The following is a 21,123-nucleotide window of genomic DNA, read 5'->3' as shown; positions in this document are numbered from 1 at the left end:
GATGATGAGTTAGATATGAGTTTACGTAATTGAAGCATTTGTAAGTGAATTATCTAAAAGTAATTATATTACGTGGTTGTCTTTGATAAAGTAGGAAAACGCTTTGTTAGAAGAATTACTAGTACCTACTTGTAACTATTTGGCTCTATCGAGCGAGATTCTTTTATCTTTAATTAAAGATTTAGGATTTTGAATTTTGCATATAAAAAAAATTATGTTGGGAGCATTATCATCCAAGAGTGAATCTTGCAATGCATGAATATATTTGAATTAATCGGATTTCAATAGAAATACCGAACATATAATGAAAAAACAAAGTAAGACAAAAAAAACTATTTAGTTGTACTTGGAAACTCGGGTACTCGTGTAACACTTTCTATTTTTACAAAACTCTTTTTAAAAAAAAAATTATTTTGTGATAAACCTTAGTAGGTGTTTGGACATGCGATTTTGAATCATGATTTCAAATGAATGTTTGAAATTGTATCTTGGATCATGATTTCAAATGAATGATTGGAATTGTATCTTGGATCATGATTTCAAATCTCAAATTCAATAAAAAATAGGATTTGGGATTATAAATTTTTTTAATGTAAAACTTGACTCATAAGTTAATTTTTTGTAAAATAAAAAAAGGAGAAAAAAGAATCACCATTTTAAATTTTAGAAAAAAATGATTTATACTCGGTATGATGAGATTGACTGTTACACCTGGTAAAATTACTCTGTCGTGTGGAGCAGTGTGCTTATAACTAAGTGTAGAGAATCGGTTCGCAAACTTAAGGAGGTGACCTTTGAGCTAAGAGGGAGATGATAAGGTAAATGAGCCAAAGTAAGTCTTGAGCTTTCGATAGTGATGAGTTGATCAGGATGAGACATCGATGTTTTTTTATTTTGCATATTCCTAACACTTCAGTCGAGGTGATACTCTATTCCTGTCGTGTGTATGAGCACCATGCCCATGGCCTAGACCTATGCACCCCCATGTTGATGCATATCCATGATGAGTTCAAGGATAAGAATTGATAATTTCATTCAGCAATTCTAATTTTGTCTCATGAATCTAAGAGTTTTCAGCCCTATGTTACACGAGACATGACTTGAGTTTCACAATATGTACAATTTCATGAACTCATGCTGGCCCTGAAGGACTAAAGAGATCATATTGGTTATGGATGTTTCAGATCAGACTTTCTTGAATGAATCGTGCTTATGACTTTTTTCTCTAAACTTTTTCAGTGATTCTTCCTCTCCAGTCCTGATAGCGATGTTGATGATAGTAGACCGAGTTGAGTGAGAGTAGATGGGGAGAGTGAGTGGTTCCTAATTGTGATAGTTGTGTTGTACTTGTCTAGTTACTGATAGAGGTGTGTAAGAGGACCTAGATGAGACCGTGTGATGTGCAATAAATAGGAAAGAGTATGTTAGTGTGTCTCTAGATAAGAGCTCATGCAATAAAGGAGGTAGAAGTGTTAAAGTAGGCTCGACAATTCTTAGATATAGCTGAGGTGGTTAGAGTGATAGGCTTGAGAGTGTGGTTGTCACTATGAAAGTAATGCTAGTAGGCTATTGATGACTTTTGGGTGATGATTGTGAGTGTTTGTATGAAGTGGTGAGAAGGAGTAGTTTTCTCTAAGTAAAAGGTCCTTATGGAGGTATAGAATATAAATTCGAGGGTTAGATTTGTATAAGTTTGATCATCTTAGAACTAGCACCTTAGGACATAGAGCTAGGCTTGAACTTGGTAAGAGAAATGTTGATGGGAGCATTCGAGGTTGTAGCTCTTCTCTCATCTCTGGTATGATGTCTTCTAGCGAGTGAGTTTTCTACCTTTGAGTGGGTTAGACCAGACTTAGTTCACCAAGTTATAGAGGAAGTGAAAACCATTTCAGAGAGTGTGAAAATTGAGATGAAGCAAAAAGACTTGGAGTTTGAGGTGAATGATTGGATGTACGTGAAGGGTGTTATGAGGCTTGAAAAGAAGGAGAAGCTTGGGCACCGATATATTGGCCTTACCAAATTGTGAAGAGGATTGGAGATATCACTCATGAATTGGAGTTACCATCTGAGTTAGCCGTCATTTATCCGGTGCTTCTTGTCTCAATGATCAAAGGAGTGCTTGGGAGATCTTTTATAAGTAGTTTTCATTGATAGTGCTGAAATCAAGGATAGTCTGTCATGAGGATGATGTGAACACCAAATATCCACTTCTATTCGTGCCATCGACGACGATGGTTAATGATCTAGATGTTTGAATGATTTGATTGATAGAGTTTTGATGTTTTATTTGTGTCTAATGATGAGAATGTTGAAGAAAATGTCTTTACTCTTAACTTGACTGATTTTTTCCAAACCTGAGTCTAAATAGTTGATTGTCTAGATTGTTTGATTTGGTTGATTGATTGATTTAATTGAGTCTCGATTTTTATTCATGCCTCGAGTCCATCTTTAGTTGCTCTTCGTTCGAGGACGAATGATTCCAAGGGAGAGATAATGTTACACCCAATAAAATTATAAAAATACCCCTAGACAAAAGAACACTCGCACAACGCATCATTCTTAACTTTTTTGCCAATTTGATGTCGATATATTAATCCGGGGGAAGGAAATATCATGTGGAAAAGTGAATTCGATTGAATTTTTAGCCAATCGGGTCAAAAAATATTTTTTCCCTACAATGCAATTTTTCCCAAAATCTGACCAAAAATCAAATTAGCCATAAATTTCACTTCACAAATGCGAATTATCCTTTTTTTTTCATAAAACAAATTCATTGAATGCGATTTACGTGTATTTTCGTACATTTTTCAGTTTTAGTGAGGGGTATTTCGGTCTTTTTTCCCACCCCTCCTATACTTAATCCACGACTGATATAGGTCATTTTCGACCTTATAAAGGTTTCTAAACCCATTTCTTAGAATTTTAACGTATTCAAGTAAAAGAAACTAGAGCTAAGGAGATGAGAAAGAGCTAGAGTTCAAGGATTTCAAGCAAGATCTTGCCAGTTTGATTGTCCAATCTTCATTCTAGGTATGTAAGGCTAAACTAAAACATAGACCTTGTTCTTCCATATGCCCCATGATTGTGATAGGTTGATTTGTAAATGAATTGAGTCCCCATGATTGTATATCTTGAGATTTTCCATAAACTTATCATATTTTACATAATATTGCGTAATTGATATTTCTATGAACTTGTTTCTTGAACAAATAATTTAAACTACTTATTTCATAAACCCTAATAGTATTTTGACTAAGATTGGATGTATATGATTAAGGATTGAGCTTAGATCCTTGAACTTGTGAATGTATGATTGTGATTGGGATGTGAGCATGATGATAATCTTGATGAAACTTGATAGTCTTTGTATCTTCATTATTGAACTCAACTGAATGGTCTCAACTAAATGTCGTCATAAATGATTGTCCCAACTACTCATAAATGAATGATTTGGGAATGATTGTAAGATTGATTGGTTGAAATGATTGATTGGATATAACCGATGAACGGATAAAAGTCCATATGGGACTTGTTGATTGGTTTGATTAGGATTGATTGTCTTATGAGCATTGAGTCTTGGGAGGAGTGTCGAGCACCAAATTAATTAAGAGTAAGTAATAACTCGAATCTAATAACTATGTAGCCAGCGTAAGGGAGGACTGATTCGTTAAAGTTGGATGTTTCCCTTTATTTTAATGTCCTGAAAAGATATGACTTGATTGCTTGATTGGATCCTTCTGTCATATTACATACTTGTACATTCCATGTATTGACGTCCATTTGGGCATGCATCATTTCATGATGCAGAGAGAGGTTCTAGATATCATTAATAGGTGCACCGTTGAGGATCTGTTCACGTTCAGCTGATTGGTGAGTTCTCCCCTGCATTCAGAGGATGCCATTAATGTTATTCTTACTTTGAGTTTAGTCTTTTTTTCATTTTGATTTGAGGTAGCTATGAACCAGTCATTGGCACCACTTTTATAGTTGATAGAGACTTCATAGACTAGATAGTGATTTGTTGACTGAGTGCTTTTATTTTCTTGAATTGTTCTTGTCAGACTATTTTTATGACATAGATTGAAGTTTGATTTGATGGCCCATGGTCTTTCTTCCATGAGCTAGATTGTTTGATTGGGATTGTCTACCTAATTATCTTTTTATTTTAAGTCCTCCGCTAATTGAATGAATGAACGGATGTCAGGCCAAATGATTCTCTTAGGAGCCAGTAATGGTTTCTGAGTGCCGGCCACATCTAGGGTACCCTCCCGGGGCGTGACATTGACGTCCCTATCATGTGAAATGATTATATTAAAGAATAACTAGTTACTACTATTGTTGCCTAGTGAATACTTATTAAATTATGTGTAATTGAAAGTTTGTTATTGAAAATATTTTTTTTATAAAAAGAACATGGATATATTTGATTTATCAATGCAGTGTCTTATGATATTTCAATATCTTGTTTATGAACTATGGTTTGCTCATTTGTTAGATTGTATAAGAATTGAAAATCTTTTAATAGTTTTACAACTTATGGGTTTTTCATGTTTATGAGGTAAAAAAATACAATTTAACAAATTTAAATTACATGTTCAAATAAAAGCTTTAAATTTAAATTAACCTAATTTCACATCATAATTTTAAATCATATCCGAACAGGCCTTAGTTATTAATGTTACCCCAAAAAATGTGTTATTGGGGGTGTCATAATCACCATAATTCACGTGCAAAAGGGAGTTGATCCAAGTCTTGAATTTGCTCTAATAAAATTTATATATGTATATTGTATATCATATATAGTATGAACTCGTGATCAAATGTTTTTGTCCCACTCTGTTTGTTGTCATCATAATCTTGTTATAATTCTGTTTCATTTTATTATTTACTTGAGCTTTACTTCTCCCAATGCTGATTCACTTTTCTTCCTGCAATAAATTATGTGGACACTACAAAAATTGGAAAATATGAGATATGTGGAAAATTAAATACTCATTAGTTTAGCTATGGTTAAATTGAGTGGATAGTGTTTCATTAAATTTGTATCGTCTATCTTATGATTTGATTTAGTTTGAAACAAATTAAGAATATCATTATTGAGTTTGAATAAATAATAGTAATATAACAACGTAATTTTATTATTTTTTAATACTTGAGTTTAATTTAATCATTGAGAATCGGAGATTGAGATATTAAATTTGAAGCAACACATATATGTTAATGAGATTTTTATACAACAAAGTTATGATGATGCATCAATTTGACCAAATTCTGATAATTCCTCATGATTAGTTATCAAATTTTGGCTCTCCACAAATATTGATCGTATAATCATTATTTGTGGAAATGCTACTTTTGCCCATTAATCAAATATCTTAGCGCTCCTTCAGAATTTTGATGCCAAATTCTCCGCCATGTTGTACTATATACCACCACATCAACTCTACTTCCACCTTCAATAATTGAAACAACATCGAAAATTCATTGAAGTTATTAAATTTGGAAGGCGGCGCCTAAACTAGTCGGACTTGCTTGAATCGATAGGCTTACCAGAGCCCTATCGAATTAGATCAAAAAGGGCATGAGTGGCGGGCCTCCGACGGAGAATACGTGTCAAGGGTGTTTGATTTCATGCTCCTGAAGATAGGAATCAAACGTGAGCTGTCGTGTGTTCATATTCCGCTGCAGAATGCTATCTTCAGTATTGGTAAAATCCTTATCAATAATAGGTCGGAATGGTGGGGAAGGAGGCCCTCCCTACTTCAATAGAAAGGGTCCCGAACGGGAGAAGAATAAGGCAGGCTGTACTTTGACTAGTTTGTAGTTCTTGAAATTCACAATTGTTGAGTTTGAAGCTCTCAAATCTAAAGATCAAATTTGAAAGTATTGTGATTCGAAGTCAACTTTTATAAAATACATCTATGTGAATCTTATATTAAATTTTAGATTCACTTGGGGTTGATTTGAAGAGTTTCTATAACTAGTAATTCGAAGAAGTCGAGAAGAAAATGTATATTTGTTTATATCACTTTGTATATCAATGTATAAATGTGTGTAATATACATGTGATATCCAATAATATACACGTTGCAATATTGATACTTTCTTAATTCGAATTCAGCTATGAATTTTAACTCCAAATCAATTTAAATTACCTTTAATACTTTTATATATAAACTCTTCAATGTATTTCCAACACATTTCAAACACACCTACTCAAAAAGTAAGATATTTTAGCTTTTGAATTGGAGTTTTAAATGAGGCTTTAATGGTATTTTTCCTTTTAAATTTTTTTCTTAAACTAATCACCAAATCAGAGAGTATAACACCAAATCACTGTTGACCAGTATAGAGAAAATTGGATATATTTGTGTGGTATCAGATAGCGAATTGAATTAAAGAAGATTTTTTTTTTCAACATGAGGGAGTTGAGTGTTATTTTTAATGGGTTCTTAGGTAACAGTACAAGCAATAAAAATAAAATAAAATGGGCATAAGTATGTGTAATACTGTCTCGATATTGTATAAATAGTGTATAATTATGTATATATGATGTATAACTATAGACCATAAATGTATATATATTCATATACAATGTTTATACAATACTTACATATACATATAACTTTTTTCTAATCACGGCCAATTCAAATCTCCTTTAAACAATCCCACTCTTAAGTATGAGTTCCTCTCGATGTATCCAGTACTTTGATCTATTATCCACTCGAAACGAACATTTGTGGCACATCAAAATTTAAAATTGAGCTTTGAAAAAGCTTGAACAGCTGACCAAACCATTCCCGATAGTAGAAAAGAGTTGTAACTGTTTTCGTAATTCTCACCTGTTTCAATCGTTAGATGGTTGAAACTATGGGTATTAAATGAAATCTTGAACATCTCGAAAACTTTTCGTTTATGTCATCATTTATTCAATCACTTTGTATTTTTCTGGACATCTCATTTTTGGCCTCTGCTATATCTTTCTAGACGATTGATTCCCAACCTTTATAGTCCAATAAAAGCGGATTCAATAGCTAATTCTTGAATAATTAAACATGTCTTTAATCTGACTGTTATCGGATGAATCGAGGATTAAATATAGTCCTCTTTATATTTGCCACATGTCTAATTAAATAATCTTTACTTTGATATACTTTTATCAATGCAGAATCTTGATAATTTCTTGTATAGGTATTATTAAATGGACAAGGTTAGACTTACTTCAAGAATAACTTAACAAGTCAATTACTTATTTGTGTTTATGCACATATGTGATCCACCTAAAAACCTGATGAGATACACAATTTTTTTTTTGCCAAAACTCAATGAGTTCTTTTGTATACGATTATCTTTTAGATTTCTATCACCTTTCATTCTTTTATATTTTTGTGAAATTTAAAAAAAATATCTGAAATTAAATTATTATAAATATTTATATATAAGTCTAGTTGTATTTAGATTTAAAACCTTACTTGGCAAAAATAATTTGCAAAATTGAAAATTTGTGTGAAGATAAGTACATATCACTTGGATATGTATTCAAATATATGCTAATATGTTTTTTGGTGCAGTAATGAAATTGTTTCATCCTTAATCACGATTCGAATTTAATCAAAACTCAAATATGAACATCTCATGGAAAATCAAAAAAATAAATTCAAACATATATTTATGTTTTACTGATATTCAGTAGGCCTTTGGATATTAATGTTTGTAAATTGTAAGTATTATCAGTGTAATTTACATTAGCAAATTCAGTATATAAAAATAGTCAAAGTGTTATTTATGTCTGAACAGGTTAGAGTAAGAAAGATTTAATTAGGCAGCATAAATAACCTCTAGTTTTATTCACAATTGCAACTAATTTTATTTCTTCTGGAACATAAATTCACAGCACAACACCCCAAACCGATTATCTTCCTCTGAAGCCCTAGCTTCTGAGAGGAATTTTATCTATGGAGAAACAACCTTCAAACTCCCGAGAGTTACAATGTGTAGGAAGACTCGAAATTGCACGCCCTAAACCAGTCGGTTTTCTGTGTGGTACAATTCCTGTCCCAACCGATAAAGCATTCCATGATTTCAATTCTTCCGAACTTCTCCCCTCAGCTGAAAGGTATGCATTTCCTTCTTAGCTGCAAATTGTATTTATTTGGCTGAAATTTGTCATTTAAGTTGTGTGATCTCCCTTTCCAATCTATACTATGGTATATGATTCGACACCAATTATTCACTTATATTAGGGATACTGTAAGCGAGAATCAAGTAATAGTTGAAAACTTAGTTGGTCTAGTGATCAGTGAACTAGTTGAGAACTATGAGGTCTTAGGTTCAAATCCTAATAGAGAGGAGAGAGCATCTGAAGGGTTACTTCACCTTTGGTGATCACATACCGATCCGGGCAATCACTAACTACAATTGATCGAATTTTGATTGAAACTATTCATAAAAAAAGCCGCATGATGCCCCACCCGCCTATTCTATATAGCCGCATAACCATAACAAGTTTTCTTTAATGCCATACCAAACCAAGACCTTTCCTACAAGGAAAGAAAGAACCTGGGGCACCCCTTTTTGAATACCCCCCTCACTCCACCCCGGAGTGCAAGAACACTAGGTGACTCTAAGCCTTAGTGGACAGGGTTACTCAGTCATGCAATTAGTTGAGAAACTTAGTATGACATAGAAGTACTTGATAGTTTAGTGGGTTTGAATTGTTAAAAATTAAAATTTGTGAAGAGTTTTTTTAAGAAAGGAATGGTGAAAAATTGGAAACATTCTAAAATAGTAAAAAAAAGGTGAATTGATAGAGAGTATAACACTTCTTACTCTTTTGAAATTAGAGTTCTTAATTCAAATAGTTTACTAAGTTTGGGATTCATCTATTTTTTTTCCTTCTTATTATCTCTGAACTAATATTGTCTTATGTATATATATTGGAAACTGGTAACTACTAATATCAGTCTTATGTGTTTACAAAATGGAGGCACTTGTGGTATGGTCTTACAGAATCTTGACGGACTTTTACTTGAAAGTACATGGATTTAGTTACATGTGGTCTTTTAAAATTGGGGGTTGGTCCATATTTTTTTACCTCTTATATAAAAGTAAATATATGTAGTTATTTGAATTAACATGATGGAGAAACTTGGTCCAACATATTCAAATTCCGAAGAATTTCATTAAAAGCTTATATAATGCTTAATAAAGACCACTTTGCACATACTCCCTATGTATAAAAAAGACAAGAAACAGATACCATAATCAATGTTTTAAAAGAAAAACTTGTGACTGTCCGGTGACCCATCACGAGGCAAAATAACCTCTCATTTGGCTAGCACCTAAAATAGGTGGGATATTTGCTAGATGTATGTCTTAGTCATCTTGTACCATATTGCCGTATGCGCCCGAATAATACTCCTTGCATGATTTATGCCTTAATTTGTCTGCTATGTATGTGCATGATTTTTTTAAAAATGCTTTTAAATATTGACGATAACTTATTTAATATGTTTTGTTGTATAATTAGGATTCAGTGACATAGCATATTATTTGCTACGACAGTTATTCAAGATTTATACATCTTTTCTTTTGATACTTATTAGAATTCATCGAGTACGCCCAGTGTCTTAGAGCTAACATATCTTTTCCTTTGACAGGTAAAATGTCACACCTTGCTCCTTTGCCTTGTAAAACGCTGATCAGATTATAGAACATGAAATAGATTATAGAACAAAGAATACTTTATTCATTTTCCAGGTCAAATAAGACCAGGAAAAAATCGAATAAATTTTTCTATGATAAAGAGCTGTTCCACCATTACTCTTGATAAATATAGCTTTGACTCCAAGAAACCCACCTTTCACTTCCTTTTATTTTTCCTTATATTTCCAAATTTTCATTGCTCATTACCAAATATGTCCGCATTAAAAAATCTTAGAAGACTATGTGGCCGTTAAAACTGGACAAAAATTTGAAGGATTATATGTTTAGCATTGTATACATAGGAGGAGAATAGAGTAACCCTCTAACTTAAGGGACCTTTTGTGTTAGAACTCTTTAAAGATGCGTTGTCAAATTGTTATGTTTCTTTAAAAAGTATTAAGTGTAAGTGTTTCCTGATTAGTATGGGTGTATAGCCTACGCAGCCCTCTCTTGTATTTATGCAAAGGGGCTTGCTGCAACGAGGTGGGTCTCACGTCTTGAGCCCATGATCGACAAGTTATAAAAGAGGAACTCTACTGTTGCACCAGTGTCTATGTTGTATTGCATTTATTATGTACCATCTTCTGTTAGAGAGACTCACAATGTTGAAGCAATTTTCTCATATTGAACATTAGACATATTGCTAATATTGTGAATGATATTGATTAGATATCTTAAACTTCACGTCTTTGTAGAAGTAGACACTTTGTTTTGTGCATGTGATGAATTAGGTGTTGTTTGAATTTTGAGTCCAAGTTTTCTCTGTGTCAGAGGGAGTGTGTTTGCATTATCTTGAATTGTTCTATTCAGTTCTTTTTTGATAATAATTTTAGGGTTAGGGCTCCGAGGTATCGGATGATTCCTATCGAGACTGATCTCAACACTTTGCCACTGCTTTCGAGTATTCCAGATAAGGTATTCCCATTAGTGGCTACTCAATCAAGGACAAGTGCAGGTAGTGACTATTAGTTCTGTTATCTCATTTAGATGTTACATTTATTGCTTGTGTTGTACTGCTTTATTAACTGTCAATATGCTTCGTACCGTTAATAAATTACATTCGAAGGACTGATCAGATTACTTAACCTGGGTTCACATAACTTTTGTGGACTTCTTGAACAAAAGATTAGAGTTCTAGTTCTGCAACAACTTGCAAGTCTTAGAATCAGTCAGTCAAATGTTACCTTTTTGAACTGTTTTCTCTGTGAAATATTGGGGTTTAGAACGTCATATACTGAGATTAAGAATATGTAATTGAAAAGAAAATCATGAATGCTGAGGACAGTCACTCAAATGATATCTTTTTGAACTCTTTGCTCGGTGAAGCTTTGGGGTTTAGAACATCATATACTGAGATTAAGAATATATGAAAAGAAAGTCATGAGTACTGAGGACAATTCAGTAAAATATGTACATCACTCTGTAATACAGAATCAATCAGGAACTATTTGATCTCCAGATTATGTTTAACCGTTAATGTACATGCTAAATTACAGTACTCCAGTCTTTCCTTTCTTGTGGGCAGCCTGAACTCCTTAGCTTGAACATATTGTTGCATTGCTTGAGAAGCAAGAAAAATAATTTTGAGAATAAGAACCAGAAAGAAGTAACATGGACTGGATAATAGGAGGAGCAACTCACCATTCTGAGTAGAGGGGTTTCTCTTGTGAAAGGGAAGGAACTTATTAAGTAGTGGAGAGCCATAAAGAAGGTGGTGATTGATTCTGACGAATGAGTCATAAAAAAGATGAAGGTTGTTGCGACCCAAGGTAGGCACTAGGCGTGATATGTCGATTAAAATCTCAAGGGACTTCAACCAAGCTTCTTAGCATACATCACATACATAAGATAAGTGAAAGACGTCGATAAAATCATAAGCGGAAGATAAGTATCAACTAAAATCTCGAATAGAAAGAAGACTCAAAACAATTCGTCCGAATAAACGGATCTACATACTCTTGAATGTCTAAACATGCTTCTACTAGTCTAGATAGAGGCATAAGACAAGCTCCTAGCTCACTCAAAATATAAAAGTAAAAGTCAAAAGGAACAATGAAATATAATGTCTTGTCCTCGAAACATGAGGACTCACCAACACTGAGGAATAGTATCTCAAAACTCTATCCACGAGTAGGGGGTGGCATGATGATCGTCCAATCCTACATTATGATACAATGTAGGCAAAAATATGTGTTAGTGCATGGAATGCACTAAGTATGTGAGAAGTATGCATGAACAATGAATTAGGACATAAGTAATATGAACGTGGGATGCATGCTCAATATACTGAAATCATGAGTAAATCTTGAAAACATTTGAATAACATCATAATCATGTGGTCAATGATGAAGATGAGTGGATGGTTACAAAAACCCTTCATAGAGGCAGAGGTATTCAAAGTTGTCAACTTGTGCGCACTGGACAAGGCTCCTGGTCCGGATGGTTTCACAATGGGATTTTATAAAGAATGCTGGGAAGTTATTAAGGAAGATATAATGGCTACTATTCAAAACTTCCATTAGAATGAAAGTTTTGAAAAATCCTTCAATGCTACTTTCATTGCCCTATTTCTCAAGAAGAATGGTGTTGAGGAGTTAAAAGATTTTAGACCATTAGTCTCATTGGAGGGGTCTAAGATTATGTCCAAGCTCTTAATAGAAATGATGAAATCAGTGATGGGAAAGCTAGTCGATGTGCATCAAATGGCTTTTCTCAAGGGGAGACAAATTATGGATGCTATAGTATTGAGTCTGTTTGGAAAACTACCTGGTAATTACAATCGGTGTAATTACTAGGATAGTAATTACCAGCCTAGTAATTGCACAGTTTAGTAATTATAATGACTTGTTTGTTTGCCACAATGTAATTATAGTGTAATTAGAAGTATATTATGTGGTTGCACAAGTGCAATCATAAGGTTATATTAAATTTTAAAAATAAAAATTGATCAAAATTAAAAAGTTATATTAGAAAAATAAGGACCTGTATAAATGATATTAAATTAAGGAAAAAAGGCTCAAATATGTCATCGAACTTTGAGAAAAGATTCATTTATGCCATCCGTTAAAAGTTTGGCTCATCTATGCCATTGTCGTTTGAGAAAAGGCTCATCTATGCCATTATTTTTTAACTCCGATTTTGCAAAACCACCTAAACAACTTTTAACACTTTTCTATTAGAATTTTGAATCAAATGTACTGTTTTTGCTTCTTCTTCAAGAACACCAAGAAGAACACCAAAAATTCAAATTTTCAATTTCTTCAATTTTTCAAGAAATCACCTCAAATTTCAATGTTAACATCCCTTCGAGCTAGATATCAAAACTCAATATCTTTTAACCTCGAATTCAACCTAACCCAACAAGACACACTTAAAATTTCTTAAAAGTTTTTAAGACTTTAACCTTTTTTAATGGTAGAATTTTCTCCACAACTCCAAATCACTTGAAATGTTGAACATAAACATAGTGAACTTTAAAGTAGTGAGTTTTAGTTCTACGTTCAAAATTTCAAGTAATTTGAAATTATGGTGAAAATTCCACCATTAAATGAGGTTAAAGTTTTGAAACTTTGAAGAAATTTTAAGTGTCTTTTGGATTAGGTTGAATTCCAGCTTAAAAGATATTGAGTTTTGATATCTAGCTCGAAGGAATGCTACTATTGAAATTTGAGGTGATTTCGTGAAAAATTGAAGAAGTTAGAAATTTGGATTTTTGGTATTCTTCATGTGTTTTTGGTGTTCTTGGAGAAGAAGCAAAAAAAAAAACATTTGATTCAAAACTCCAATGTGAAAAGTGTTAAAAGTTGTTTAGGTGGTTTTGCAAAATCGAAGTTAAAAAATAATGGCATAAATGAGTCTTTTCTCAAACGGCAATGGCATAGATGAACCAAATTTTTAACAGATGGCATAAATGAGTCTTTTCTCAAAGTTCGATGGCCTATTTGAGCCTTTATATTATCTTTTGAAAATATATTAATTAATAAACATATGTTCTTAACTAATATTATAAAAATAATTTATTTATAATTTTTTTAAATTAGTAAATTTTAATTAATTTAATCATAAAAACTAAAAGTATAGATTTTTATGAACATCATGAAATGCATTTTGACAAAAATGTTAATATTATAAATATAATGTCATAAAATTATTAAAACATTTGACAAAAAGATAATCTATCAAGTTTAATTAAAAAATAAATGGCTTGCAATGTGAAATATCAAGTCAGTATTACTAAAACAAATGAAATTGAAAATATGACATAAGTTCTAAATTCAGAACAGAAAATTTAACATAATACTCTTATGTCAAATTTCAACATAACGCACATAAATATGATTTAAAAGAAAAGAAAAATGTAAGTCTATAACCTTCAATAATGAATTCTACTTTAATTTAAAAGTTAGAATACTAACAAAATTATGCAAATGAAAAAAATAAAAATAAAAAATATGAAAAATTGCATAGAATCACGTGAAAAAGTAAAGGTTGAGAATGAGAAGAAAATAAAATATACATAATAAAACATAAAAAATATATTTGTATAAAATATTAGAATAATAAAAATATTTTAAAAAATAATAAAAATAAATTAAAATGAAAAAATACAAATAGAAATAAAAGAAAGAAAGAATTTTAAAAAGTTTCATGTAATTACATGGTATAATTACACCCAATTGCTTACCCTCCGTCGGGAATTGAAGAGTGTAATTGACCCCCTCCAATTACACCAAATTTCTCTCTTATCAAGTAATTACTTGGTCTACCAAACATGTCAAAGAGTGTAATTACACTCTATTATACCAAATCCCAATTCCATTGTGGCTTTCGAAACAGGCCCTAATGAATTGGTTGATTCCAAAGTCAAACTCAAAAGGCCAGGGATTCTATGCAAGTTGGACATTGAGAAGGCTTATGATCATGTCAATTGGGAGTTCTTGTTGAAAATCCTTTTAAGACATGGGTTTTAGTAATAAATGGATAAATTGGATAAGATTTTGCATTTCTAATGTCGAATTCTTAGTATTGATTAGCGGTGGGCCTAAAGGTTTTTACCAATCTCAAAGGGGGCTTAGACAAGGTGATCCTTTGTCACCTTTTCTATTCTTGATGGTCATGGAAGGACTTAATCATATGATTACGGTCACACAGTTGAATGGTTGGATCAAAGGCTTTGGATCTCAACCAAATGCCTCTGGCATTTTAGCCGTCCTAAATATGACGTTAGACAACATAGTCAACCACTTCATACCTGCCTCGCTTGCGTTCTTCCAAAAATTCACCGGGATCTCGTTTGGCTCGTTTGCTCTTCCCCTCTTCATCTTTCGAATAGCCCCCTTAACCTATGCAGCCTTAATGCACCTACAATACCCAAAATCTCTGCGACTCTTAGAATTTTCTAACTCCCCCAACACGAAATCCCTGTCTCCTTCATTTAGGATTTTATGGAAATACATCTGCGCATAGGTGATGGAAGTAGCTCAAATAATGAGGCGTAGCTGCTCAATAGCAAATAAAAATTGTTTGCACTCAGGTTGAAGTCACATTTGTTTTTGATGCACAAATATAAGTGCCACATTAACTTTTTGTTATGCAAGTAGTTTACATCTTTTTAGGATGTCATTTTTTCCTGGTTTTACAGGATGGAGTATATAATGGATGTCGAACCTACAACTTATGTTTTTTTTTTCCTAATATCATTTGATTGTGTATATATAAGTATTAACATATCTTCACTGTTGTATGTGAGAGAGGTAATAACTTCTGCTTGACACTGCAGATTTATTATGGGAAAGTGGCATACACACCTCAAATCTTGCAAGGAAAGGTGAAGCTCTTGCTGTATCAGGTCTGGTGGAGTATGGAGAGGAGATCGATGTCATTGGCCCAACAGATATTCTGAAGCAAATTTTTAAGATTCCATACTCCAAGGCTCGATTATCAATTGCAGTACATCGTGTTGGCAAGACACTAGTTTTAAATACAGGGTAATGTGCTCTACAATACTAACATGCAAGTCTCTTTCTGAATTTCAATCCAGTTGTCACTCCGTTAGTCAAAGCTTTGAGAATTAATTCTTCCTTTATGGCTCTATCCCAGATGTATTCTGATAATTTGCTTTTTGTATCTGGAGTGAAACTAGACATGCATGAATCTGTCTTTTGAAAATAAAACTTAGACATGTGGAAGTTTCATGAGAAGTACTATAAGTTGATATTTTCCCATTTGAAAAATTCTTAGAAATATGCTCCCTCTGTTCCCTTTTACTATTCCCTTATACTAAAAGTAGATTTTCTTTTTTACTTGTCCATTTTAGCAAATCAAGAGAGATATATCACTTTCTTCCAATATTGCTCTTATTATTAAGTATCCACACTTCCCAAATTTATTGGAGTTACAACTTCAACAACTATTAACACGGGTATCTTAGCAAAACAAACTCTTAATAAATGATTTCTTTAGGGACATGCCTACTCAACAGAGGACTATTAAAAGGGGACGGAGGAAGTATTTCTTAGTCTCAATATTTAGTGCTGGTATTGGACAATAGAAATATCTAGTTTTCTCCTATCTAAATCCTGTGTATCTTGCTTTATGAGACATGGTCTTAAATTACATGGACACTAAAGAGTATATATGCACACATTGCTAGACGAATCTTGGGGCCCAGCAACTCATTGAGCTGAGGAAAAGGAAACCCTATGGACCAAGTATTCTGCTCCTAAAAGAGGATACTTGATTAAGGATGTGGTGTTGAAAGCAATTCATTAGTTAAATATTTGAGTTCGCATAAATAGTTAATTTATTAAGCTTTCAAATGACGGAAAAAAAATTAGTTTTTAGATGTTTGGATTCGAAATCTTTTTGATGGTGTATATTCCTTCCATTTCAAGTTGAATTTTCACCGTACCTTTTAATTCTTGAGCAACTAATGTGTAGTTTCCAAAAATGCCAACTTTAAACCATACCATCGTCTGGGAATCACATTTGCTCATTCTAATACAGTTTGTATTATTCTTCTAAAATCAAAGGGGACATATGCTCGACATACTTTCTCAACAAAGACAAAAGAGTTTGCATCAACTCTAAAGACAATACTATGCACTCCATTGGAATCGGAGTGAGCAATATCCGAGAATATGGATGGAAACAGATTGTGAAGAGATGGAGGAAGCTATGTGAAATAAGCAATGGATAAAGGCCACAAGTAAAATGCTTTCGTATTCATAAGAAAACTTTAAAAAGATATAGGAATTTTATAAGGTCCTTAACAAGTTAATATTTATTTAGGATATACTGAGCGTTCTTTTTAAATAACTGTTTAAGTAACTTAGTATGGAGGGTGAAAGTTTTTCATGATATTGGTGTATAATTTGAAAAATATTACCTCTAGTAGTAGAATTGTTTTTTGGTTTTACGGGGATATAATTTACAAAAGATTCAACTGTAATGCCACATGCAGGCCTGATATTGAAGAGGGGGAGAAATTGATCAGAAGAAATAATAATCCGCCAAAATGTGCAGATCAGTCTTTGTTTCTAAATTTCGCTATGCACTCAGTTCGCATGGAGGCATGTGATTGTCCACCCACCCATACACCACCGAAGGAGTGGCAATGTGAATCAAGAGAAAGTTCACCTGAATCTTCTGATCACCCAATAAAGGGTAGCACTTCCTATGAGCAAAGTGGAACTTCTACTCAGGAAGAACAATCTAACCCGCGGTGCACATATAATGAGCTCAAACAGGCTGACTGTTTTTGGGGTAAAAAGAAGAACAGGAAAAATAAGGATCAAGGTGCTGGAAAGAAGGTCTCACAAGTAAACGAAAAGTCGAGGTACTCAGTGCAAGAGTCTGAAAAGTATAGAAGACCTAGTAATGATGGATTCCTAAGGGTTCTATTTTGGCAGTTTCACAATTTCCGTATGCTTCTAGGAAGTGATTTACTCATCTTCAGCAATGAAAAGTATGTTGCAGTTAGCTTGCACTTGTGGGATGTTTCACGACAGGTAAACCTTAACCAACTTCCTCACTCTTATATCCTTGTCTACATGTGTAACTGCCATCTGTGCATTTTGACAGGTCACACCTTTAACATGGCTAGAGGCATGGCTTGATAATGTCATGGCTAGTGTACCTGAGTTGGCTATATGTTATCATCAAGATGGTGTTGTTCAGGGCTATGAACTCCTTAAAACAGATGATATATTTCTCCTAAAGGGCATATCTGAGGATGGTACTCCTGCTTTTCATCCAAATGTTGTACAACAAAATGGGCTTTCAGTATTGAGATTCCTTGAGGAAAACTGCAAGCAAGATCCTGGTGCATATTGGGTATTTTGCTGCTTGTTTGTAATGTTATGTATTTTGTCTCTTGTTGTATTGTTCATTGTATTTTTAATTGGCATTACCTTGATTTCTGTAGCTATACAAAAGTGCGGGAGAAGATGCTATCCAACTCTTTGATCTATCTGTCATACCTCAAAACCCACCTGCCGATGAAACTGATGATAATTCTTGCTCTGTGCCATCTCTAATAAATAGAGGGAGAAGCGATCCCTTACTTTCACTAGGGACGATATTGTACCGGATTGCTCACAGACTTTCACTTTCAATGGTCTGTAGTTTTACTATGTTAATTAGCGATTTCCTCTGATTAGCTGTTGCTAATACTGCAACTTTTGAAATGCAGTCCCCTGAAAACAAGTCTAGATGTGCGAGTTTCTTCAGAAAATGTCTTGAGTTTTTGGATGCGCCTGATCACCTGGTATGTTGTCTCATAATATTAACCAAATATGTCTAGTTTCTTCTCATTATTTCCTTGCTTAAACAATAAATGGTCAAAAGGCGCTGTCATTTCGAGTTGTAACTTTACCATTCCTTAGCAAAAAAACCTCTTATTGTTTGATAAACCTTTCTATTTTCCATCTTTGCGATGTAGTCTGAAGATAATGCCTTGTCATGCTGACTTAAATCTATATTACATTTAAAGCACGAAGCACCTTAGCGAAATATCGTTAGTCTTCTATATCCTTTAAAAAATTATTTCACACTGGATAAAATTGTCATTTTTAAAAAAACTGGTACCATTCTATCCCTCTGCATTCAGGGATATGTTGGCAACTTCCAAATACTGACTAGAAAGTGGAGTTAATTACAAAAATCCTATAAAGTCCACTATCTGTAATTCATCATCTATAAATTGTTCTTTACACCAAAAACATGAACTAATAAAATTTCCATGTAATCTTTTGAATAGAATTGCATCTGCCTTCAAATGTTCTTCCATTTCTCTCCTTCCATATGTTCAACCATATACAAGATGGGACTGATTTCAACCATTTTTTCTGGCTTTTACTATCTCCCTCCTGATCCAGCAGCTTAGGAGGTCTCCTGTGTGCTCTCCAGTTCACCTTTGCCATACTGATAAAAAGAGCCTAAACCTAATTGTTACTTTGCAGTGGAGGGACAGGTGGCTATTTGTTTCTGCTACCTCTTGACACAAAAAGCATCTGGATGCAATTTGTATCCCTCTTTTCATGCAGAGCTTCAAGGGGGAGACAGGCCCTCCTCACCACCAGCCAAGAAAAGCATTTCACCTTATATGGTGCCATGTTCTTCCAAACAGACTTCCAAGTACCAGTTGAGCTTCCTGACAGCTCATATAGTCTTCTTTTGTTGGCACTGTTTACTGAAAATACTCCCTCATTGTGATGCTTCCATCTGGTTGTGTCATCTTCAGCATTTGTACCCAAGAAATTCCCCACTTGAGCTAACAGTTCCGGCGCACTAATCCCTTCCCAATCATTAATCTTCTGAATGTAAAATCCCAACCCTGTGATGTCCAAGTATTTTATATTGTGCAATCAGGGTTGCTGCATATAGAGAACAACACAGGAAAGAGTTCCTGTAATGATCCATTTCCACACCAATTATCTTTCCAGAAGAGAATCTTGCCACCATTTCCCTCCTTGTTACATGAATTCCTCTTGAGCTCAGGCCGTAAATTTCTTAGAGATCTCCACACCCCTACACCATAGGTGTCTGTGTCAGGTTTTGTACACCAGGGGCCTTCCTGGCCAAATTTATGCTGGACTACTACTTTCCAAAGAGCTTGAGGCTCCACAACCATCAAAAGTAGGCTGTTGTTTTATAACTTCAGATTCTTGACTCCATGCCAGTGTTTTGAAAGGCGAGAGCCTCAATGCCTTAGGCGAGAGGCGAGGTGATCCATTGTCGCCTCTGTCCGGCGAGATGAGTAGTGATAAAAAAGTCTAGGCATGAAGAAGGCGACGAGGTGAGGACTGAGGCATTGCCTCTTTTTTAAAATAGAGAAACAGATGCAGCCTTTAAAACATAAAACGTAATTTTTGGGTTTTTTCAACTTACCTCTTTTCAGTTGAACTGGTTCTCTATCTTTTCCTCCTCCTCTTCAGCTGCATGGTACGTCCTCTTCTTTGTTCTTCTTTCTCTTCCTTCTTTCTCCTCTGTTTCTGGCAGATTCTTTCTTCTCCTTTCTGGTTTCTCCTCTGTTCTGGCAGATTCTATCTTTTTCTTTCTTCTTCTTACATAGCCTCTTCTTCCCTCTGTTTCTTGTCCTCTGTTTTCCATTTTCTGTCCAGTTTTTTTCTTTTCATTTTCAGTCCATTTATTTTTATTATCTGCCCAGTCCAGCTTAGGCTTATACTAATTTATACATTAATTGATTATTTACATATGCAATTAAATATTTGAATATTTTGGTATTAATTGGCGCCTCACTTTGAAAGGTCCTGGCATTTCGCCTCAGTGAGGCAAGCCCTTGTCACCTCATGCGTTCCACTACACTGCCTCATGCTTCCTTGGTCTCTTCTAAGCTGGACTGCATCCCATTTTAGCTAATGAAATCTCCTACCCTCCTTGTTGCCATTCCACAAAAATTCCGTCAGTTTATCAAGAGTCTTCATTACCTTACTTGTTATAGGGAATAAAGAATCACATAAGTTGATGGAACATCCAACACTGAATTGATCAAAATGAGTCTACCTCCTAAAGGAAGGTACTAGGACTTTCGCAGAGCTAGTGTTTTCACTGTTCTTTCAATGATTCCATCCCATATCTCCCCTGCTTTGTGTTTCCATTCCAATGGCATACCAAGATATACAATAGGCAGCTTCTCCACTCTACAACTAGGGGTGGGCATGGTATGGTACAGTACGATATGGTATTTGAAAATTCAGTACGGTACTTTCGGTATTCGGTTTTTAAAACTATTATACCATTACCATACCAATTTAATTTGGTATGGTTCGGTGTTTTCAAGTTCGGTCTTGTTATTTTACGGTATGATAAATCGGTAACTATAGTTTGTTCAACTTTGACTAATATATACTCGTATAATAGAGTATTATAACTTTGACAATTCAAAAAAAGGTCGGT

General features: G+C 33.9%; 1 protein-coding gene across 1 annotated transcript in view; it reads left to right on the top strand.

The window, feature by feature from the left end:
• Positions 1-7,831: 7,831 nt before the first annotated feature.
• LOC129898815 (uncharacterized) overlaps positions 7,832-21,123 on the top strand; it is a 28,642-nt gene continuing 15,350 nt past the window's right edge. The window contains exons 1-7 of the mRNA XM_055973502.1: positions 7,832-8,116; positions 10,539-10,660; positions 15,485-15,692; positions 17,168-17,714; positions 17,788-18,039; positions 18,131-18,322; positions 18,398-18,472. Of these exons, the coding sequence (XP_055829477.1) occupies positions 7,956-8,116; positions 10,539-10,660; positions 15,485-15,692; positions 17,168-17,714; positions 17,788-18,039; positions 18,131-18,322; positions 18,398-18,472 (1,557 nt within the window). The 5' untranslated portion in view covers positions 7,832-7,955. The remainder of the gene's footprint in view (positions 8,117-10,538; positions 10,661-15,484; positions 15,693-17,167; positions 17,715-17,787; positions 18,040-18,130; positions 18,323-18,397; positions 18,473-21,123) is intronic.

Source organism: Solanum dulcamara, chromosome 8 (assembly GCF_947179165.1).
Source record: "Solanum dulcamara chromosome 8, daSolDulc1.2, whole genome shotgun sequence".
In the NCBI taxonomy this organism is placed as follows: domain Eukaryota; kingdom Viridiplantae; phylum Streptophyta; class Magnoliopsida; order Solanales; family Solanaceae; genus Solanum; species Solanum dulcamara.
This window is presented reverse-complemented; position numbering and strand designations above follow the sequence as displayed.